This window comes from Podarcis cretensis (assembly GCF_951804945.1).
Source record: "Podarcis cretensis genome assembly, chromosome: 1".
NCBI lineage: Eukaryota > Metazoa > Chordata > Lepidosauria > Squamata > Lacertidae > Podarcis > Podarcis cretensis.
The window spans coordinates 44274509-44299271 of NC_137170.1; the positions used below are offsets into that span (position 1 = coordinate 44274509).

The 24763-nt window shown below is 43.2% G+C and overlaps 1 protein-coding gene across 1 annotated transcript; it reads left to right on the forward strand.

Moving 5' to 3' along the window:
• The first annotated feature begins 505 nt into the window (after window positions 1-505).
• On the forward strand, window positions 506-12061 carry VPS18 (VPS18 core subunit of CORVET and HOPS complexes). Its single transcript, XM_079964203.1, has 5 exons — window positions 506-741; window positions 3511-3652; window positions 4742-4833; window positions 5734-7604; window positions 9020-12061. Exons 1-5 carry the CDS (start codon window positions 651-653, stop codon window positions 9746-9748), a joined length of 2925 nt encoding a protein of 974 aa, XP_079820329.1. The 5' UTR covers window positions 506-650; the 3' UTR covers window positions 9749-12061.
• The last annotated feature ends 12702 nt before the right edge of the window (window positions 12062-24763 follow it).

A 24763-nucleotide genomic window follows, 5' to 3' on the forward strand; every position in this document is an offset into this window, starting at 1 on the left:
CTGCATCTTTGTAAACCACACAAAAGACTATTGTAGTTAAGTGATGTGTGTGTGTGTATAGTGTTTAAATAAATACATTTAAAAAATCCACCGAACGATTGCAAAAAGGTCCACGTTTGTGCGCCTAGAAACACATTACCGCGATTTAATAACCTCCTGCCAGCCCTTTTTATGTTTTTATATTGCAAAACTACCCTGTGATCCTCGGATGAAGGGTAGTACAGAAATTTAATTGATAATAATAATGATAGTAGTAAAGCTAAACGTTCACTCCGCGTCTAACTCAGGCCTTCATGCATAGGGAGAACATTTCATATTTTTCTGGATTTATTACTCTTTCTAAAAACACCCAACTGTCCTAAGCCCTCCCCTCCTGTGCCCAGAGAGTCGGGCGACGTAAGAGAAGCTGCCCACTGAACTCTCTTGCCTGCGCTCCCTTCTCTATGGTCGGGATTTCGACCCGGAAACAGGAAGCGCAGCCTGCGCTCGTGGGTCTCGTCAGCTGATCGGAGCAGGAGGAGGCGGTGGGGGGGGGGAGAGAGAGGGAGCGAGAGGGCCGGGCCGAGCCTCTTGGCGGTCTCTGGGGGCCGGAGCCAAGGAGGTGCTGCGGCAGCGGCTTGGAAGAGCTCTCCGGGGAGGCCGGAGCAGCCATGGCTTCCATTCTGGACCAGTACGTCGACTCGCTTTCGCACTCGGCTTCCTCGCAGCAGAACCGCGCCAGCCTGGGCATCCCGCACACGGGTAGGAGGACGGGAAGCAGAATCCATTCATTAGTGCACTTGAGTCTCTTCTTTCAAGCAGCGTGTATTTCGGCTCTTTCTGCCTCCTCCTCTTTGCTAGGAGTTGACTGCACATTTCCCCAATGCCCCTTCCATGGGCGTAGCCAAGGGGGGGGGGCAGGGAGGGGCAGCTGCTGCCCCTCAGAAATAAATAAAAATGCATAGCAAACTGTGGTTCTGCCTCCCCTCCAAAACAAAAGGCCTGCTCCCCAACAAAAATATGGGATACGCCCATGCGCCCTTCGCTTTTAAGGCCGCTCTTTCCCGAGTAAACTTCTGATCCTTCTGGATCCCTCGCCGGTGTGGCAAAACGTTTTCCTGCCTTCCCTCCCCACCGCTTCTGCTTTTTTCTCAGTTCACAATGGAGGCAATTTATCTCTTCAAAATGTTTATATCTCACTCTCCTACCTGAGTAGGGGCCTCAGAGAGGTTTATGGCATATCTAAAACATGATTAGAACTTTGAAATAACCATGTTTGTGTGCCACCACACAAAAATGAAGCAGCAGAAGTAATTGGTAAGCAGTACCATGAACGGCCTATTCTTGCTTTCCGAAGGCATTTGAAGATGTTTATATCTGGAATTTCATAATCTAGAAGATGCTACTGGGGTAGAAATTCAGTCCTGTGTCACTGTGTGCTAGGATGTACAACAGGATCTTCTGTGCTGGTTGCAACCCACAGGTAGATCTGTGTGGGAAGAGATGGTCCTTCAGACGCTACGGATAGTCTCAACAGAACAGAAATGATAGTTGAAAAAAGAAGCCCACAGCTGACCTCTTGTTATATTCTGTCATACAATTTTTATTTTTCATTTCACTCCCATTCGAATGAAAAGCAAACAGAATCTGTGGTTATCTAGATGCCGTCCTATTTTAAGACAGGTTGTGATTTGAGGGTAACCTTAAAGCAGGGTCAAAATATGGAAGACAGCTGCCATAGTGCCGTTCTGTGTTTCAGTTCAGTGCTAATGGAACTTTCCCATCCCAGAATATAGTAAAGGAACTCTTTGGGAAGAACTGAGACAAGTGGAACAGCATAGGTCAATGTTGCAAAGAATGAAGCCGGATGATCTGGAACATTTGCTTTAGTCCGTGTCAGTTCTTCCAAGTACATGTTACTTGTGAACATTTTCCCAGGCTTATATAAATTCCTTTGGCATTAGGGTTCTCCGCTCTCTGCCCCCACATTTGCTTCCAGTGAATCTGATATTAATTAACTTGGGAAGGGACCCACAACTGCTCATCCCATTTTTGTCATCCACCCTGAGGTGATATGGGCAGATCTTGTTTAAAGGGTTTTCTGGTGTTCTGCAGACTTACAATGAATGTGAGCCTAGGAAAAATGGGCGTCTTTGAAGGACAGATGTGGTCCAAAAGCTCTGATACTATCTGTTTGCGGATGATTAAAAATGGCTCCATTTATGTGTTGTTCTATGAGGATGTCACACTATTTTCCAGTTCAGTGGAAAACTATGCTTTTCTCCTTGATCTTGAAAAGAGACATATTTACCTTGGGATGGTTTCAAAAGTTCTTGAAACTACACATTTTTAAGTTTTCCAAACAGAAGGCTGTGTATCTGTGTAGTAAAATAACATCCTTGAATATTTGTATGAATGAAGATTCTGCATCTTTCTGTATTGGCCAGTGCAATTTGCTGTCCACTAACGTTTGTGGAAACTAGTGAGATGAAAGCCCCAACAAATGTGGTTAAGTGTGTTTAGTGAAATTGTTTGCAGCTGTCATTAGCGTGTGTGTTGTAACTTCCTGCATTTAACGGAACACTTTTAAAATGGAAAGTGAACCAGAAGGAAAGGGATATATATTTTGGAAAGCACATTAGATTCATTTCCACTTTGAGTCATCATCTTTTATGTATGGTAGCTGTAGATTGAATGAGAGATTATAATGTTACAGCGCAATGCTGTGCATGTCTGATTGGAAACAAGTTGTATCTTTATTCTCAATATTTCCAGATTAATATCTTTTAACACTGAGATTCTTATAATAGTCATTGTTTAACCTACTCCACAGTCTGCTTTTGCATGCATTTTTTTTATTCATTCATTCATTTTACTTGTATGCCACTTTGCCAAAAAAACCCCAACCATGCTCAAAGTGGCTTACAACAAAAAAAGGGATGCATTTCAAACACACACTACAAAAACAATTTCATATTAACAAAGCAACCATTTCATAACATAGCAAAAAAAGCAATTAAAATAACATATCAAACAACCACATTCCAATACAATAAATATATCAAGATTACTTAAATAACATGCAGCACCCAGCTGTAAAAATATCAAGGGAGCTTCACATTTTCACCGTAGTCCTAGAAGTACCCCTTGCATGATGTTGAATTTTATTTGCAGTGCATACATTTTGCAAACTTGCTTGCATTATTGTGTGCTGGTCATTCTTTTCTGGTTTATTCATGGCTTATATAAAGCAACTGACTCTTCCTAAAGCTCTTTGGTGTTTCTCTGTTCTTTTGGCACACTCTGCTGGCATGAGGATGGGCACTCTGCACATGCCTCAACAGGAATAAATTAATGTTTCTCTTTATTTTATTTGGCACAAAGGACAGTTAACTGTTTTCAGTAAATGCAGTGTATGTAATTGGATCACTTTTCCATGTCTAGTAAGTGCATGGCAGTTGAGGGTTTATACACAGGATTGTGCTGCAGTTTGATTTCAGTTTTTAAAAACCTGTTTCCTTCTTTTTTAAGGGTATGTGAATGCTCGCCTAGAAAAAGAGACCCCAATTTTTAACAAACAAAGGATTGATTTCAACCCCCCTGAAAAGATTAATAGCCTGGTTGTCTCTTCAAACCAGCTGTGTATGAGTCTTGGAAAAGACATCATTTTTAGGTATGTGCAATCTTTTGTTATTGTGTTTGAAATTTCATCGGGTGTGGGAAGGATGAAAGAAGAATATGATGCTGAATTCCTCCCTCCTATTATCAATCAATTTATTAGACGCTTTCTACTAAAAAAATAATCCCAACCTAAAATTACAAACAATATAAAAATATACATGAATTGAAAGCAGAGATAAAGTCAACCCACAACTGTGTCAGTACAATTCTAAAAGCGACCCACACAACCCCAAGGAAAATACATGTATCATAAGTGGCACAAAGTAAATCCCTTTAAATGTCCAGCAAAACCTAAGGATGTTAACAGTCAGATGTCTGGGAGAAGAGGAGAGTCTTTATCTAGTGCCAAAATGATGTGAATGTCTGTATTTGGTGGACTTTCCACATTCCACAAAATAGGGTCCATAACTGTTAAGGTCCTTTTTCTTGTCACCGCGGAGGCACATGGCAAAGGGCCTCATAGGACAACCTCAGGGTCTGGACCCACTACTTTACACAATCTGTGACTTACTGGGATTCAGTTTTATTTAACTTGCCCTCCTTGAGCCCATTATGTTGACTAGACAGTGGTCCAGACCCTTCACCTGACTCAAGTGACTTGGAGAAAAATACCTGAGTGTTGTCAGCATACCGATGACACCTAACTCCCAAATATTTGCTGACCTCTCCCAGCAACTTTATATAGATGTTAGAAAGCATGGAGGACAGCACAGAACCCCGCAGTACCTCACAGAGTAATGGCGACAGGGCAGAGCAGAAGTTGCCCAGTGCCATCTTCTGGAACTAATGCTGTAGGTAGGAAGAGAACTACAATAGCACAATGCTCCCATCTCACAGAGGAAGTCTCATAATATACCATGTTGATATCAAAAGCTGTTGAGATATCAACATAATTAATCCAGCATAATTAACATCTAGATGGGGACATCAGGAACAGAACATCAGTCAGGGCAACTGAGGCTGTTCCAGTCCTAAATCCCAGCCTGAATGATAATTCTGCCAAGCAGCAAAGTTTCTGCTAGTCCCACCCAATCCCGCCCCCTAATTTTCAACCATTTGCTTTCTTTCCGCTTTTATGTAGGCTTGACCTGGCCAAGGCAGATGAGCCTAACCAGGTAGAGCTTGGCCGAAAGGATGAAGCCAGAGTTCACAAGCTCTTTTTGGACCACACAGGTGAGGCAATAAGAGGAGCTACAAAGTGCTCTTTGGCATGTTCAGTAAATGCCACAAACATTATGTTATGGGGTTTGTTTGTTTTTTGCATGCAATATGAATTTTTCTGTCTAGAAAAGTCATCCCTAGTTCACCCCATATACAGTATTAACAAAATTTATTTTTCTTCCTTAAGGAATTTTTTATAAAGTGCACATTCATGTGAAAACACACATTTGCAATAGCCTCTGTTATTCTTTCTTCTTTTACCTACGGTATATTTTGGTCAGACCATCCTGCAAGGGTATTCCTTCAGTACACTTTTTGCTGATTAAATGTGGTCATAGCACAGTGATGATATTCAGACTTGGATGTCCACAAGTCGTTATCTTAAGATTTATCACAGGAGCACTGCGGTTTGTATGCTTTCTGTCTTCTCAAGATAAACTGATCTTTGAGTGAAGCTGGGCATGTTGAAGAATGTGTTTCTGTTAACTGAAATAAGGTAATGTGTTAGCTGATATCTTAATAAGGGTTTTAAAAATATTCAAATTTGTAGCAAATTTGACATCTACTGACACCAAAAGAAGCCAAATTCTAAGTCACATTTATGCATAATTATGAGTGTTCTCATTTGGATAGAAACAATGAAGGCAAGTAGGAGATTCCTGAAGAATAATCAGGATTTTTAATGGCCTTCCTGTCTAAATGTGTATGAAGAGATATGTTATACTGTTATGCTAGGTATTTAATGATATGACAAATATGATGTGGAGGAGGGGAGATGAATATTTTGTGCTTGTCAAATCTATTTCTAGAACCTTCTGAAAACTTTAGGCATCAGAAGATGTGTCTAAGGAGAGGTATTTTGCTATGATCCTCTGTTTTCATCTTTGTTGCGGTTTCCCTTTTTTACTACAGGTTCTCACCTTATCATTGCCTTGAACACCAGTGAGTGCCTCTATTTGAACCGAAGTGCTCAGAAGGTGCGGATCCTGTCACGCTGGAAAGGTCATTTGATTGAAAGTGTGGGCTGGAACAAGTTCCTTGGCTCGGAGATGAACACGGGCCCCATTTTGGTGGGAACATCCCAAGGCCAGATATACGAAGCTGAGGTCTCAGTCAGTGAAGGCAGTCTCTTCGGCACTAACCCTGACCAGTATTTTCGCCAGATCTATAACCTAGAAGAGGAGGCAGGACCTGCCCCAGTCTGCTGCCTCGAGATAGAACGAGGAATTGATGGGAAGTGCTTTATCATTGCCACTACTCGCAAGAGGCTTTTCCAGTTTGTTGGCAAGATTCCAGAGGGATCTGAACAGCAAGCCTTTGGAGCAATATTTAGCATGCCCGCAGATCACCTGCCTGGCTTCCGCGAGTTTCCAGCTAGCCTTGGCTACAGCGAAATTGCATTTTATACTCCTAAGCTTCGCTCCACCCCCAGTGCTTTTGCTTGGATGATGGGCAACGGTGTCCTGTACGGATCGCTGGACTACGGACGTCCCGACTCTATTCTTAGCGATGAGCAGGTCTGGGAATATCCATCTGACGTAGACGCGGTAGCCAACAAGCCCATGAGTATAGTGCTCACGCAGTTTCATTTTCTGCTGCTGTTTCCCGACAGAGTGAAGGCTGTGTGTACCCTGAATGGGCAAGTTGTCTTCCAGGATGTGTTCTTGGAAAAGTTTGGCTCGCTGAAGCGTATGATCAAAGACCCCGCGTTTGGGCAAATCTGGATCCACACAGAAAAGGCCGTGTTTCGATACAATGTGCAGCGAGAGTCCCGTGACGTGTGGAAGATGTATACGAACATCAACAAGTTTGATCTGGCTAAAGAGTACTGCAAGGATCGCCCCGAGTGCTTGGATATCGTGCTGGCCAAGGAGGCCGAATATTGCTTCCAGAACAAGAGATACCTGGATAGTGCAAAGTGTTATGCATTGACTCAAAATTACTTTGAGGAGATTGCTCTTAAATTTATCGAAGCCAAGCAGGAAGAGGCGCTGATGGAGTTTCTGATTAAGAAACTGGCTAGCTTGAAGCCTTCGGAAAAGACTCAGACAACTTTGCTGACCACATGGCTGACGGAGCTGTACTTAAACCGCTTAGGAGTCCTGGAAGCAGACGCATCGAAACGGGACCTCTACGAGAAGACCCGGGACAAGTTCCGCAGCTTCTTGGGCAGCCCCAGAAACAAAGACTGCCTGTTCAACAACCGGGCAACCATTCACGAGCTGCTGGCGAGCCACGGGGACACGGAACACATGGTGTACTTTGCCGTCATAATGCATGACTACGAACGGGTGATAGCCCATTACTGCCAACATGAGAATTACAATGAAGCGTTGGAAGTCCTGTCCAAAATCAGGGACGATGTGCTCTTCTACAAGTTTTCTCCGGTCTTGATCCAGCACATCCCCAAGAAGCTGGTGGATGCTTGGATCGAAATGGGGAAGAAGCTGGATGCCAAGAACCTCATCCCTGCCCTTGTCAACTACAGCCAGAGTGGGAGCACCGAACAGATCAACGAAGCCATTCGATACATGGAGTTCTGTGTGAGTGAACTGAAGGAAACTCAGCAGGCCATTCACAATTACCTCTTGTCCCTCTATGCTCTGTGTCGCCCTGACTCGCTGTTGTCGTATCTGGAACGTGCTGGAACCTACGCCGACAACATCCACTATGACCTGAAGTACGCACTTCGGCTCTGTGCAGAACACGGCCACCACCGGGCTTGTGTCCATGTGTACAAAGTTATGGAGATGTATGAGGAAGCTGTGGATCTTGCTTTGCAGGTAGGGGAACAATGACCCCGTTCGTTTATGCACTTGAAAATGCATTAGATTTATTTCAAAGCTTGAAAGGATTGTGGAAGTTTTGGTGTAGGCAGAAGACCTGGGAAACACTGTTGTCGTATTCATTGACTGGAAAGCAAGAGTCTGTTAGTACAGCGTTGTCTAATGGAATAATTGTATTGCTGGCTTGGTTGGGTGTTCTTTTCAGCAGCAGCTAGCAGTTGTTTGGGGGGGAACTCACAAGAAGCGTATGGTTATCTGTCCCAACACCTGGCATTTTGAGAGATTCTGTTTCTAGACAACGTTTCATTTAGGTCTTCTATGTCACCTTCACGTAATTGCTGCTGGGCTGTGTACACTTGGTGTCCGTCTGCTGTTGGAAGGCTCTTAGATCCAGCAGAGACCTCTGTCAGTGGAACAGGGAGTGAAGCCATTTTTGGAAATTCCCCCTCCACCCAGCATCGCTTCCAATCTGCTCCAGAGGGTTGGGAGACCCTTTGGAATAGCACAGGAAGTAATGTAACAGGGAGGGCAAAATCACCAAAGATCACCTTGATCTGTGTTCCACTGGTGGAAGACTCCAAGCCTTTCATCCATGGAGAGACATAAGTTTGATATAACCCACTGTCTGTACTTCTTCCATTTTGTTTCGCTCTGACTTCACTGCTTAGAATTCCCTCTCTTGGCCATGTGTATATGAGGCACTTCTTGTGGTTCCCCATGCCCCTAAGGTTCAGTCAGCCTTTATTAGGGACTGAGGCCTTAGCATGGCAGGTGCTGCCATGTGAAATTCCCTGCCAGTAGAGGCTCAGCAGGAACCATCCCTGTCTTCACTTTCTTTCAGACAAGCATTTGAAATGTGAATTCTTCAACATGTTCCTCTTCAAGGTGCCATATGACTATTGTTCTCGTGGGCAATTAATGAAAGCACCCAGTAACCTCCGTTTTGTAAGGAGAGCATCCAAATGGTCTTCTACATTATTAATTCTCTCTATGTTAATAATAATAATAATAATAATAATAATAATAATAATAATAATAATAATTTTAATATTTATACCCTGCCCATCTGGTTGGGTTTCCCCAGCCACGTTGGTTAAGAGCAAAAAGTGTGTCCCATGGGGAAATGCAATTCCTTTTGAATTTTTATGTCTTGTTTCATCTCTGGATAGATGAGTTTTCAAAATGATCCCTGGCCACTGAAAGCAGCAACTGAAAACAACATCACAATTTCATTGGGGGAGATGAGACGCATCATCTTCCTCTTGCTACCTTTATTTTTATGTAACTATGTCTGGTTCCTCTTAGCAGTCTCTTTCCTTTACCAACCGTGTATTTAGTGACAGGAGCGAGGGGTATAAATGGTGACTAGTTCCTTATCTTTCTTTCCTTCCTTCTTGCTTTGTTCTTCCCAGGTGGATGTAGATATGGCAAAGTCCTGTGCAGACCTCCCTGAAGACGATGAGGAGCTGAGGAAGAAGCTTTGGCTGAAGATCGCGCGACATGTCGTCCAGGAAGAGAAGGATGTCAAGAAGGCCATGGCCTGCCTTTCCAGCTGCAATCTGCTGAAGATTGAAGATGTCCTGCCATTCTTCCCAGACTTTGTCACCATCGATCACTTCAAGGAAGCCATCTGCAACTCTCTGGAGGCCTACAACAAGCACATAGAGGAGTTGAAGATGGAGATGGAGGAAGCCACACAGAGTGCCAAAAGGATCCGGGAAGACATTCAGGAAATGAGGAACAAATATGGCTCTGTGGAACCCCAGGAGAAATGTGCGGCATGTGACTTCCCGCTCCTGAACCGCCCCTTCTACCTCTTCCTCTGTGGGCACATGTTCCACTATGATTGCCTTCTGCAGGCAGTTTATCCAAACTTGCCTGCCTACAAGCAGGCTAAACTGGAAGACCTTCAAAAGAAGCTCTCGGCCACAAGCCAGCCCTCCAAATCCCACCACCGGCCTAAGGACACCGATACTTCTAGCCAAGGAAAGGGACAGTTAAGCCGTGAGCAGATGAAAGCTGACATTGATGATATTGTGGCAGCTGAATGTGTGTATTGTGGAGAGCTGATGATCCGGTCCGTTGACAAGCCTTTCATTGATCCACAGAGGTATGAAGAGGAGATGCAGAGCTGGCTGTAAGGCCAACATGTTCCTGCCTGCATTGGAGCATGAAACTGCCTGCAGAGAGAGCATGAGGCTTGGCAGCTAACCACCAGGCACCTTAGGCACGTGGGCTCCATGGGGATTTGAAAAAGTATTATGCGAGTCTCACAATCTGTAAGTTAGTGGGGTGTCAGTAATGGTCATTGCTACTAAGGCAATTATATTGACGTTCTACAAAGCACTCTTAACAGCTGCCTACACAAGGCTTCTTCAGAGACATCCTTAATATGAATTCTAAATGGATGTTTTTCTTGCTGAGAGGTAACCAAACATTACCGCTTGTGTTACCATATCTGGATTACGCCCATATTTCTATAAAGAATTGGGCCGTTGTGGGGATACACTTGTATTGTTTTCAAATGTGGAGCATCTCCTGCTGTTTTTCTTGGTCACGAGACTGAGATTGTGTTCTGTGTCAGAAATATAAAAGGAGAAAATGTGCATGAAGTCCTGTTCCGAACACAGGTCCATTGTATTAATATGCCAAGCATAGGCAAACTCGGCCCTCCAGATGTTTTGGGACTACAACTCCCATCATCTCTAGCTAACAGGACCAGTGGTCAGGGATGATGGGAATTGTAGTCCCAAAACATCTGGAGGGCCGAGTTTGCCTATTCCTGTAATATGGCATAAAAGCTTCACTTTTAGGCAAACCAATTCCATGTAAAATGCTACATTTTTATTTTTCTCTTTTGAGGTGTTGTTCTTTTCCCCCTTAGTTTTCTGAAAGCTTATGTCAGGTAGCTTGACATTCTGTAAGATTTCTTCATTTTGTTCACAGTATGCAGGAAGAAAATTATGGCACTCTGACTTGATACCATTTGTGCAGATCTAAGATGTTCCATGCTAGTTTTGTTGCCTTTTTATTTTTTACACTCTCTCATTTGAATGTTCACACTGCCCCTAATTACAGCAACACCTGGCCATTCCTGGTCTTAACAGCTGTACACTATTAGCTGCACATTTTTGTGGACTGATATTAAAACATAGAATTGGAAACTCGCATGTCGCCAACAGCAAATCCATCCTGAAGTTGGAGCAAGAGAATTCAGGATTCACATCCTTAAATGACCATAGAAAAATGGTGTGGTTGGAACAACTGTTGGATGTAAGGTGAAAGGTATCTTTCCTCCCTCCCTCTTTAAAGACAATAATGATGTGGAATAGACTTTAGGTCACAAGGAAAGCCAGCTAAGGGACCCAAAGTTTAAATCATGTCAGAGGTACTATGTAACTAGAACTACATTTCCTCTTGGTTCTAGTCTCTCTCCCCCCCCTTTTTTTTATACATTCTTGATTATTCTGTAAAATGTGGCAAAATAGAACTACATTTGGGATACAAGTTTCTAGTTCCTTATGATTTTTCCTGAAAATATCCTAGCTTCTTTATAAAAGCAACCCACAGAACCATCGGACTGTCTGACGCAATTATTTTGTGGCGTTATTGCCATAATCATTTTTAGACCGCCCTACTTTAAGAAACCATTCAGCACATAAGAAGGGTGACAATTTGAAGTCTTGTATGACCTACGAAACAAAAGGGATTATATAGTGACAGAAGTCAATAGGAAGCCACCACTCATTCTTCCCAGGTACCATACAAACTGCGACAATCACAAAACAATGGCTTTGTTCGTTTTCCCGTTGGTTTAAGATACAAGTAACTGAAATGAAGATATTCCATAATTAAATTCATGCTAAGAAAACCTCCATTTATAAAAGGGTGGAGAAAAACATTCCTCTCTTACCAATACAGTATGGAGGTACGGATACCAAATGATGGAAATGAAGGGAGCTAAATTTGTTACTCAGAATTTGGCTTGTCGTCAGACACTTCAGCATCATCTTCTTTAGCTTCTTGCTTAGATCCATCTTTTTCCTTTGCTCCTTTCTTCCCTTTGGCTACCTTTCAGTCTCCTCTCATCATTTGCTCCTTTTCCCTAAGTGGTGCTTTTGGGGGCTTTGACTCTGTTTAGGTGGGTGGGGCAAAGGCTTAGCAGATAATCTAGCCGATTGTCTCAGTGGCACCTCCATTTCCTCACCTGCAGTTGCCGCCTTTCTTTTGGGCAGAGTTAAACCTTAATAGATGCAACCAAACAGCATGAATGGGGAGCCCAGGATGGGTCCAGGCTGTGACTGATCCACTCGCTCTTCGTTCTGGTTATGAATTACCTTTAATAATGAGCAAGGTTATGTCTGAACTAGAGGGTTTCTATGGTGAAGTTGCTTCTAAGGATGTGCCTCAGTTGTTATTTTTTAAATGCACATTAAACTTTTCTGAAATGGTCACCTGGCTTTTGAGGTTTTTGTTGGATGCTTGGAATATGCGTGTGGCTGCCTGCTTCTGGTGTGATGAGGCTGTGGAGCACCTGAGTGTCTCATTAGTTTCAATTAAAAATATTATTTACTACATGGACACTAAAAGTAATATGCGACAAAGAAACAGGAATTGTTCATGGGGAAACTCAAACGTTATTACAAACTTTCTAGAATTGTGTACAATGATGCTTAGCATTTCATGCTCACCATGTTCATTATCAATATTAAAGATGGATTTCTTGAGGTCAGTGGTAGCCTTTAACATGCCAAATCCAATTTCTATTTGAGTCAGACTTGTGCAATTATGTGCAATCCACACTTACATTTTGCCCTACTCTTTACAGACACAGGTCTGTGCCTTAAAGCTGTGTGTCCAAGCACACACACACACACCCTTTTAAAGCTCTGGAGCTTTCTCCACAAAAACCTGCTCTTTAAAGCTGCATCGGAATAAACAGTTATTGGGGATGCATTGCCATCTAGCTATGCTGAGAGCCTAGATTGTCAGCATGAAATGCTGGGAGTAAACATCCTGGTGCGTGGCTTCCCTTGGCCTTTTGTTGTTGTTTTTTGGTCAGGGCATAAGCTACAAGATTGTGTCACTAAAACACACACTAATTTTAGCTGGGCTTTTTGAAATCTAGCTATGATTTTGTATTTTGATGTTGTGAATCAGTACATAGAAGCCGCCTTAACACTGAGTCAGACCATGGGTCCACCCAGATCAGCATTGCCTGCTCTGGCTGGCAGCAGCTCTTCAGGGTTTCAGACAGTCCAAGCCCTACCTGGAGGTGCCATAGATTGAACCTGAAACCTTTCCAGAGATTGAACCTGAAACCTTCGACATGCAAAGCAGATGCTGTGCCATGAAACCATAACCCGTTTCCACAGCTATAGCCTTTCCTCAAGAACAGCAAAAGGAAGAAAATGAAAGATGATACATGGTACAAATGGTACTTACAGTAATCATGTCAGCTGACATTGTAAGACTGATATATAAACACCCAAAAATATACAGAAGAACCTTGCTGGATCAGGCCAAGAGCCCATCAAGTCCGGCACCCACTTCTTACAGTGGCCAGCCGGATGCCTTTCTCTCTGGATTTATTGTTTCTTGATAGTGTTTGGACCACTGACAGGTGCTCTCCTTTTCTGTAATATCTCTGTCATTTGATGACCAGCAAAGAAACCTCGCACCCCAAAGCAAATTTTAAAAGCCACTTTAAAAGCCACTTTAAAAGCCACTTTGCTGTTAAGCCAGCTAAACAATAATTGGAAATATATGAAATTCTAATTGTATATAATGTAATTGTTGAAAACGTTCTAGTACAAGAATTCATAAATAATAATATTATAATAATAATTTATTTATACCCTGCCCATTTGGCTGGGTTTCCAACCGAATATTAAAAACAATACAGCATCAAACATTAAAAACTTCCCTAAACAGGGCCACCTTCAGTTGTCTTTTAAAAGTAAAATAGTTGCTTATTGCCTTGACATCTGGTGGGAGGGCGTTCCACAGGGCAGGCGCCACTACCGAGAAGGCCCTCTGCCTGGTTCCCTGTAACCTCACTTCTCACAGCAAGGGAACCGCCATAAGGCCCTTGGCGCTGGACCTCAGTGTCTGGTCTGGACGTTGGGAGTAATCTGCCACTCATTTTGCATTTATCCAGAACAACTAGGTTTCTCTACTCCCACCCCCACCTTGTTCTAAAAATGCTAAGCTGAAGTAGGAGTAAAAACTCTGGGACCAGCCACTAGATGCCACTGTTTTGTCAAAGACCGAGAAAAGGGTTTACTTAAAAACAAATTGATACTGATTATACAGCAGAGGTTTCAGTTGTATGCAAATAATTGATTTCACATGTAAAGTCCTGTGGATTTGTGGATCAATAATTTATTCCAATAGCAACTGGAAGAACAAAGTCTTTTATGCCCACAAGGGTAGCCTTGGCCAAATTAATTTCTCCACATAGCCTATCTCACAGTTATTACATTAGGTTGGTGTTTTGAGCCTTGGAGAGATTACTGATGCTGTAAAACTGTGCAACACTGTATAGGTGTGCATCCATTTAAGTGCTTCATAGTTGGTTTGAGATCATGATGGGAAGCAAACAGAACCTGTTGGTCAGTTTGTCTTCTGAGTTCTGCAGTAATATTAATTAATATTAATGGTCACCAGCATATAGATGAGTACATTTTGAAACGCTTCTCTCGCTTCAGCCCATTGCTGCTTCTGATTTCAGACGCTCATTGGATACTGTTGATACCTGAGCAAAGATGCAGGCGCAGCTTATCGGCTCTTGTAGGGTCTTTGCCCATCTTCAGTTACCTTCTACAGAAGCAGCGAACCAAATCTGGCAGTCTCGGCCTCTGAACCTGACCAAGATGATCTGAAAGTGTGTGCCTGCTGGATGAGGTTTGCGCCATCTCCGAAAACACCCTTGCTGCTGAATAGGCTGCCGGTGCCTTGCAAAGCTTGCTACCTGGGTAGGCTTTAAGAGAAGTGTGTAATGTTACACCCTCCTCGTTCCACTGTTGAGGCTGAAAGTGCATATACAATGACCTGCCTCAGCGCAAGGCCTGTTTCTGACCCCACTCTCAGCCCTGCTTCTGCCTGCCAGATGTTACTCCCCGCTTCCTCTTTGTTGCTTCCCCTCCAAAGCAGGCTCGCCGACCGATCACGTCTCCCCCACCCTCAGCATCAACCCTCCTTCTCCGCCCCCCCCGGCCCTTCCTCCACTCGCTGCATCGGTAAAGAAATGCCACCACTATCACGTTCCGCTCCGGCATCAATGTTTAATATGGGAAGAGCAGGTGGGGGAGAGAGTGAAACTCACCGAAATTGGACTTGGGAAGCGGAGAAGAAAAGAAGGAAATAATTCTGAAAGGGGTGTGACTGATAGGGGAGGCCTGCTGGTTTCCTTGTTGGGTGTATTGTCTTTCCATAATATAGAGGTGAATCGGGGGCTTTATGCACTGACGTAATGAGAATTGTGTCTCCCGGCCTGCAGGTGCCCTTTATTGGTACGGATGTAAAGCTGAGCTGGGCAGGAAGACAGCTTTATGCCCTCCCAACTTTGCTGCCAGATAGCCTCTAGGTCTCATCTGGGTGTCTTTTCCTCCAGGTTGCATTGTTGCTCGCTGCCTAGGATTCATTAGAAGTCAGTGGGCAACATTAGCACTGCATCATGGGGCTTGCGCAGTGGGACTTCCCGGGCCCCTCATCTGTTTCAGAGGGTCCCTCAGCTCTCTAGAGTTTTGGGGGGCTGTGAAAGGGGGATCTGTTCTGTCAGCGATGTCAGTTCTGCTGGCTGACTGTTGGATTTCATGTAGATGGCAGGCACATAAATTTGTGTAGATCAGGCATAGGCAAACTCGGCCCTCCAGATGTTTTGGGACTACAACTCCCATCATCCCTGACCACGGGTCCTGTTAGCTACAGATGATGGGAGTTGTAGTCCCAAAACATCTGGAGGGCCGAGTTTGCCTATGCCTGGTGTAGATGAATGTATCCTACTTCTGTATCTTCCATTGCCAGTGTAGATGCTTTTCTGTCTTCTGTGGAGCAGAGGCAAATGTCACAGGAAATAACAAATACCTGTTACTATTTGACAGACTTTGCCTTTGGTCATTTGTGGCCCTAAACTTGCCTACATATTCACACTTAATATTTTATTGTATGTTCAGCACTCGCTTTATCCCACGCTGTTACTTTTTCATATATCCTCTTGCAAGCCTTCATAAAGGCTTCATATTGTAGGCCTCGTGTAATAGGACTCGGTGCATTAGTAATCTTTTTTTGTACATTATCATAGCAGTCCTTACAACAATTTTGTAAGTTACGTCATTGGTATAATCTCTGTATTGCAGAACAGGGTGTATGTGTTGTCAGTGTTTGTAAAAAGCAAAAAAAAGAAGGAAAGGGTTCTGACCTCCCTTTGTCTCTTCAGCCTGGTCCTCGGACCCTTGTCTGCATAAAAGAGTCCACGAGAATATCCTTGCAGAGTTTTATTCTTTTTTTTTTTTTTAATAATTTTTATTCGTTTTTCAGACAGATAATAAAAACAATATAGAACAATACAGCTTCAAAATCATCATTTCATACCCTTCTTTCTTTTGACTTCCCCATACCTCCCCATCCCTGCATCCTTGTTTAATGGTTCTTTAGCAACCCTTAGGTCCATTGTCTTAGTTCCCTTTCATAAAGTTTCCTTTAGTTTTTTTTGATTACTGCTGCAATTCTTTACCTCTTACCCCCTGACATCTTAACATTCCTCAATTTTACAATTGTTTTTAAGATATATTTTGAATTTCTTCCAGTCCTCTTCCACTGTCTCTTTCCCCTGGTCACGGATTCTGCCCGTCATCTCGGCCAGTCCCATAAAGTCGATCACCTTTGTTTGCCATTCTTCCAGAGTAGGTAGTTCTTGCATCTTCCAATACTTTGCCAGTAGAATTCTTGCTGCTGTAGTGGCATACATAAAGAAAATCCTATCCTTCCTTAACACCACTTGGCCAACCATGCCCAAGAGAAAAGCCTCTGGTTTCTTGGGAAAAGTCCACTTAAGGACCTTCTTAATTTCATTATAGATCATTTCCCAGAAAGCTTTAACCTTTGGGCAGGTCCACCAAAGGTGGTAGAAGGTGCCTTCAGTCTCATTACATTTCCAACACTTATTATTAGGCAAGTGGTAAATTTTTGCAAGCTTGACTGGGGTCATGTACCACCGATAGATCATTTTCATAATATTTTCTTTTAAAGCATTACATGCAGTAAATTTAATACCGGTGGTCCATAACTGTTCCCAGTCAGCAAACATAATATCATGACCAATATCTTGTGCCCATTTAATCATTGCTGATTTCACCGTTTCATCCTGTGTATTCCATTTCAACAGCAAGTTATACATTTTTGATAAGTTCTTAGTATTGGGTTCCAACAATTCTGTTTCTAGTTTTGACCTCTCTTTCTGAAATCCTATTTTCCTGTCCTGTTTAAATGTCTCATTTATCTGATGATAGTGCAACCAATCTCGAACCTTAGGCTTTAGTTTCTCATAACTCTGAAGTTTCACCCTTTCACCATCATATTCTAGAATCTCATGATATTTTGGCCATTTAGAGTATTCTTAAAAGTCTTTGTGCAAAACATGACTGAATAACTATACACACCAGCACTAACCAACCAACCCAACCTCCAGACACCAGCCTCAGCACAAACTAACATTTCTCATTTTATATATACAACCTGCTGCAGGCCGCTGAGTCATGCTGACCCAGCATTATTCGCATTAAAGAAACAGCGGCCATTTTAGCCGTGACATGTGTGGGGGGTGGGATCTGAATCTGGGAAGGCAAGTGTGCACATTCATGGCTAGCTTAGTGAAGCTTTCTGTTTCACAAATCACAGTAGCCCCGTCCTTACGATGGACATGCCTGGAGTGAGGATGTGCATGTGAGGAGTGAGATCACATTAGCAAGCTCTACCCAGATCAATTTGGCTCCACTGTGTCGGGGTGGCCAATATGGTACCCTGCTGATGTTGCTGAACTCCATCTCCCATCAGTCCCATCAACGTAGCCAGTGGCCAGGGATGATGGGAGTTGTAGCCTGTATCTAAAGAACACCAAGTTGAATACCGCTGCATTATTGGTTCACTGTAGTTCACTAGGTTGTCCCTATATGCAGACTATGCAGGAACAGGAATATTGTGCACAGGAAGTGAATTACTAGAGTCCTGATTGCCCAACAAGAAATCAATCAGGAATCACTGCAGGGAATTACTGCAGTTGAAAGAAACTGATGCAGCTGATCTTGGTCCTAGTCATTTTCAGGAAGAATCCTTGTCAGATATATATTTGGATGCAAGACCTTGACTCTGTAGGGTCCTTCTCTTTTCACACCAGTAGCTTTCCTCGTGCCCACTGGTGGGCCTTCTCCACAAGCTTCTACCCTAATTATCAGAGGAGCCCTAATCAATGGGTAATTTGCCAGATGCAGGTTTGTTACCAACAGATGGCACAAAGCATTTGAGGTAATGAGGGAAAGGATAATGTTGACTGATCTGCATAATAATCAGCTTGTGAACAGGTTTCAGATGGTTTTTACGTTTTGAGGGCTTGCACTGTGAGAAAATCTAACACTTCCTTCTCAGGCAAATTTCACCAAAGCAAATATTGCACAAGAGCGAGAAACTTGTGAAAGGAGTTTGGTGGCAAGTGGAAAACTGATGACAACACACTTAATGTTTAAGAATGGAGGCCACATACTCCTCTGGGATGTTTTGGGGACATCTACTGTCAGCTTCTGTGCCCTGAACAGACAGTTGTCAGCTGGACCTTGGACCTCTCCCATGTTGGGTCTCTCTGGCTCAGGCCTAGAAGAGGGAGAACTCCACAGTTATCCATGCACTACTAACCTTTCAACCAGACTACTGAAATGCTATATACATGGGGCTGCCCTTGAAGACTTTTCAAACATAGCATAGCACAAAAATACTAGGAACAGCTATAAAGAAGTATCTTGCCAGGACTTAAAAGTAACCTTGCTGCTTAGTGGGGGCAATTAAAAGCAATTTAGTGGGAGCAATTCATTGTTACCTATATTAAAAATGTTCTAAATGTTCTAAATAGTAATAATAGTAAATAATAATAATAATAATAATAATAATAATAATAATAATTTATTATTTATACCCCGCCCATCTAGCTGAGTTTCCCCAGCCACTCTGGGCAGCTCCCAATCAAATGTTAAAAACAGTACAGCATTAAATATTAAAAACTTCCCTGAACAGGGCTGCCTTCAGATGTCTTTTAAAGATAGGATAGCTGCTTATTTCCTTCACATCTGAGGGGAGGGTGTTCCACTCTTGGTTACCTGAAGGCACACCTTATTCAACCCAAAGGCTCCATTATTCACAAAGCTTTCCATGTCCCATCTCCTGTCCCACTATACAAAGGTTAGGTGGATGCCAGGTGATAACTGGAAATGGCTTTGAGGGGCATGGACTCTATCTATGACATGCAGCCCCTTGAGAAACTTACCTGGTGGCCCACCTAGCTGCTCTCTCAATGCCAGGTGAAGACCTAAAAAAAAATGCCCAGATATTTTGGTACCTTATTGAAACAATTTTAGTTGAATGGTATAGCTCTGCTGGATTTTATTTATTTCGTGGCCAGCTACTTTTATTCCCCTGCCCCCACGTAAGGTTATGACTAATTGCATGCTGCCCTGGGAGTTTTATACCAAAAGACTGCCCAGAAATTATCTAACTCAGGAACAAGATTGGAAAGACTCAAAGATGGCACACAGCCGTTGGAAGGCGAGAGAGCAGCTTCAGCTAAAGGCTGTTTGTTTAGTGGATTTTATGCTCATTTCAGCTTAGTCCAAAGCCTTGCCAGTTGTTAGGAATGAAGCTAAATTTAGAAGCAGCTGAGCACCGGCAATAGCTCTTTGCACTTGCTTTCTGCCTGGCACTTGAGCTGGTATTGCCATGCAGCTAAGCAAAGATGCCTGCTGTTATTTATCATGAACTGTAGCTCAGTGTCACTGTATGCCTTACAGCTCAGGAGCAGAGAGCATCTGCTTTGCCTCCAGGTTACCTGGGAGGAAGTCCTGCTGAACTCAATAGGATTTGCTTCTGAGTAGACATGCATAGGATCTCATTGTAAGACAACTGCCAAGACAGCCTATGTCTGCCATTTAGCTTCACATGTGAAGTAGATTAAAAGAGAGAGAGAGAAATGACTTGTCCCAGGCAATACAGTGGTCAAAGTGCCCTCTGATGGGTCTATCAGTGGGTCCTGGTGGGGTTATCAGGCAATGGTGGCAGCAGAACTCCAAGGAGGGATTGTGTAGGCACAATTTTAATTCCTCACAGCATCTTTCCCCATGTTCATCCAAATACAGTGGTACCTTGGGTTACAGACGCTTCAGGTTCCAGTCTCTGCTAACCCAGAAATATTACCTCGGGTTAAGAACTTTGCTTCAGGATGAGAACAGAAATCATGCTCTGGTGGCGTGGTGGCAGTGGGAGGCCCCATTAGCTAAAGTGGTACCTCAGGTTAAGAACAGTTTCAGGTTAAGAACGGATCTCCAGAACGAATTAAGTTCTTAACCCGAGGTACCACTGTAGCAATGTTCTAGGGCAGGGGTAGCCAATGTGGCATCCTTCAGATATTGCTGCATGAAAACGCCCATCAACTTTGACCATTGGCTCTGCTGCCTGGGGCTGATGGGACTTAGAGGGCATCATGTTGCCTCTCCCTGTTCCGATGCAACATGGAAGGCATGGGTGGTGGCTTGACCCAGTTGCCCAACACTCCTTGGAGCACTGGCCCATATATAAAATATGGAGTTCAAGGGTGCCAGTTGCTGATGCCGGCCCTGAGACAATTCAATTTCAGGGGGCAAAGCAGATGGGGAGGCAGTGACCATGATTTTAGGGAAGGCAGCTCAAACTTTTTTAGGCCTGCAGAACACTTCCAAATCTCAGAAACTGACACGGACAGTATATATATAAAAAAACATTTCCCAGAAGAAAAACTAGTGTTGATCAACATACTTCCCCTCCAAGTATTAGCAGGCAAAACACCTACAAACCTCAAAACAGATGAAACACAAACCAAAAAGAAGCCCCCCCCCACAAAGTACCCCTAGCTAAGCAACCACAAAAGCCCCTCATTGTAAAAAATTAAAAATAAAAGATTGGAGGGGCTTTGGTGGTTGTTTTCAGGGGGCTGTGCCCACAGATGCCATGTTGAGGACCTCCTATTTAAAGCAAAGGAGTGTCAGGGTGAAAGGGGGTGGTATGCTCCCCATTTCATCACGTTATGGTAGCATCTAGTTTGGCCCTAGGTAGAACTTTGAACCTGAGCTTTCCACATCCATTCCCAGGGTGGGGCTTCTACATTAAACACACTAGTGTGTGGCTCAGGAACTGTAATTAGGTAGAAGGGGAATGGAAACAAAGTTTTTATACAGCATTATGTTCTCTAGCAATGCAAATCCCCACAGCCACAGTCCTCCTGTCGTGTTTACTCACATGCCATTCCTGTTCAGTAAAGTTTGTTCCCATTGTTTATAAAAAGCTTCCGGTTTTCAGGTTCTGTTCATTTGATGGTTTCCTGTTGACGGTGACTATGGGCCTGGTAAGGAATGGTCTCTTAAACTGCCCCAATGTCAGTGTCTGCTCCTGTGGATGGAGCGGGAGGCTTCAATTATTGGTTGTGTTGCATTATTCCCCCCCCCACTCCATTTTTATGTTTGTTTTTAAAAGGTGAAGAGAGGAAAAGGGTATTTAAAGCCTTTCCACCTCATGAAAAAATAATATTGAGGCAGTTATGAAGTTATTCAGCATTAATCCACCATTTGTTTAAACAACAGGAGACCGTCAAACAGTTTGGATCTGCAAACAGGAAACTTTAAATTAAAAGGCACGGGAGCCCTGAAAGGCAAAAAGTAAAATAAAAAAGGCCACCAATCAAATCAGAAATTGAATTGTCTGACTCTGAACTCAGAAAACGCTGGAATGCAACACTTTGCAGATTACTTTGGGGATAAAAAGAATGAACAACCCAAGGGTGGCATTTCCAGAGAAAATAGCTAGTGTGCAAGCCAGCCAATGATTGTTTCAAGAGCTAGTGAAGGAGAGCTGAGTTCAAATCTCCACTCAGCCATAGTGTTCGCTGGATAACTTTGGACTGATCACCAACTCCTCACCCAATTATGTCACAGGGTGGTAAAGGATAAAATGGGGGCAGGAGACTGCATGCCACCTGGAACTTCTTGCAGGAAAGGTGGGATAAAACTATAAATAGCCCCCTATGCATTGTACATTGATGATGATATATGAATAAAAAAAGCAGACTAGATCCTCACCTGTTAGTTCTCCATCCCAATTGTATCCTCTTTCAGTGGATAATATTATAATTCTACAGTGTGTCACATCAAAGGGCACACCAAGCCTCTGCCTAATCCTTCCTAGAGAGCTTTGAAATAGTAGTTTTCCACTTACAAGTATCTTCCGCGTAGGAAGCAGGTAGCAGTAGCTGGACTTCTGCTGTTTGGGAGCTGGATACAAATGTTAGCCTCCCCAGGCTTTTTCTACCGCAGCTGGAGAACAGCAGCCTGTAAGAGGGGCAAGAAGCATTGACCAGCTGGCCCCACCCATGAAGAGCAAGAACTTTGCCACGACTGTAGCTGGTTCCCAAAGTGGAAATCTGTTGTTTGGAGACTGCTATTGGCAGTCCGTTGCCACTGCTGAGGCAGCCCTGGTAGGGCATCAATGAAGGGAAAATGTCTCTCTGTTGAAGTAAGGCAAGGGCCTGAGCTTGCTCCTAAATGAGAGACTGGAGCAGCGTTCTCTCTCTCTCTCTCTCTCTCTCTCTCTCTGTGTGATGATGATGGTGATGATCTGTTGCAATGATTGTGCTTTTATTGGATTTCTCTTTTTGTATTCTTTTGTATCTTTGGTAACCTTTGGACCGTAAGATGGTATACAAATAAATCACAACATATATCCTACAAGTAAACATATTTGGCTGTCAGAACGGCAGGTTTCTTGTTTCAGTAATACTTCCCTGACCCAGCAAGGATGGTCCATGGCTGGTCAAATCATCTCTTTGATTTCCTGTGTTTCTCAGTGGAGATTAAATGGTCCTGCCTAACTTGAACAACAAAAAACCATCTCCTGTTCCTGTTCTAATCCTGATAAACAGCTTGTGTCTTTATTTAAAAGCCAGAAGCTGTCCCTTTTATTTCATTTATATATATAATCAAATCATACAAAGTTTAGCCTGGTGGATGATTTCATCTTTTGGTCTTTCTTCTGTGCTGGAGAGAAACTGGACAGTTGTCATACTTGCTAAAACAGTAGTAGGAATGGTGGATTTCACCAGCAATTTATAGCAATCTTGGCTCATTCCTTGGCTCACTATTTCTCATGATTATGGAGCAATATACGATAAAGTAACTAACTACTCTGTCACTTTAATAAATGTTCACTGGATCATGCCCTATTTTCGTGGGGAAATAAGTACATATGTGGGAGGGTAGTCCTGAGGTTAAGCTTGTTTCTGCTTTTCATCGCTATCATAAATTTAAGAGATCCACTGTAGTGAAGTCTAGCCAGTGGCTAAAGTCTTTGGCTTGGATAGTTTTTGTGCAAGTTCAAATCTCATGCTCCAATGGACTCAGTAGCTGCTGCTGCTGCATGCTAAGTCAACATCACATTACAGGTGTAACTTTCATATAATATTTTGTGCTGTGAACTGCCATGGGATCTATGGCTGAAGGGCAGTATACACATTTAATTACTACTAATAATTATAATATCACTCAAATCACAACATATTGATGTAGCGTCCATTCACATATTCACTTGCATACTATCAAGTGGATGAGAAATTACTTGATGTACATGAATGTATGGGCCAGCCCAGGACTATGAAAGACTACCAGTGTTGGGTACACTTTTGAAACTTTGCAAAACTCTGGAAATTTGGCCCTGTTGACCCTAAAGCTCTTGTCTTAAATTCCAACCTGTTTAATAAAAAAAAATGCTATGTAAATTCCTTCCCAAAATTACCCGTTTGTCCACCCACAGATCTTTCACACAAGGATTTAGCTAAAGATCACCACATCTCTAAGCTTTTTGAATGCTTCTCTTCCAAGGCCCAGAACTGACCAATGCTTCACTGAAATCTAGAAATGTCGTTCCTTTTTAAATCCCCTAAAGATCTGTCCCTTTGGGGCCAAAAGTGGGTTTTTAAATGTATTATTTTTTTTAAAAAATAGGTTGTGGTATGTAATGGTTCAGCTACCGAAGCTTTCTGGGGTAAGAATGAATGATAAAAGTTATTAAGTCCCAGGAATGACTGCAACTCCGTCTTGTTCTGTGGTCGTGGTGCCTCGATGATGGCCTTAACCTTAGCATCTGTGGGGTGGATGCCTGATGCATCAATTTTAAACCCCAAGAATTCCACAGCTGGCACCCCAAAACTGCATTTCTCTTTTTTTAGTTGCAACCCCACCTCCTTGAACTTGAGCAACACTGCACGGACACGCGCAACCAGTTCCTGTGGGTCTTTTCCAGCAATCAAAACGTCATCAAAAAATGGCAAGACCCCTGGCAGACCTCTTAACAGGCGTTCCATGAGCCCTTGAAAAATCCCTGGGGCCACACAAACTCCAAATTGTAATCTGTTAACTCTGAACGCCCCTTTATGCGTGACAATAGTCTGTGCTTCCGCTGATTGTGGGGTTACTGGCAGCTGTTGGTAAGCTTGTGCCAGGTCAAGTTTGGCGAACACCTTGCCCCCACCCAGTTTAGCCAACAGATGTGATACGACTGGAATGGGGTATGAGTTTCCCCTGAGTGCCTTACTGATAGTACATTTGTAATCAGCACAGATCCTGACTTCCCCATTTGCTTTAAGGGGCGTGACGATTGGAGTCTCCCACTTAGCGGAGTCCACGGGTGAGAGAACTCCCTGCTTGACCAATTTATCCAGCTCTGCTTCGATCTTGGGTTGCAGTGCAAATGGCACTCGCCTTGGTTTGAGTCGGATTGGGGCCACCCCAGGGTCCAATTCGAAGTCAACTGGGGGCCCTTTATAACAGCCCAGTTTTCCATTAAAGAGACCAGCAAATTCTTTGCATAATACC

Bases quoted from the DNA above. Each gene is read 5' to 3' on its own strand.
- VPS18 (XM_079964203.1), top strand. From the start codon at position 651: ATGGCTTCCATTCTGGACCAGTACGTCGACTCGCTTTCGCACTCGGCT. The intron at 742-3,510 runs GTAGGAGGACGG...TTCTTTTTTAAG, and splicing joins CCTGGGCATCCCGCACACGG to GGTATGTGAATGCTCGCCTA. The intron at 4,834-5,733 runs GTGAGGCAATAA...TTTTTACTACAG, and splicing joins GCTCTTTTTGGACCACACAG to GTTCTCACCTTATCATTGCC.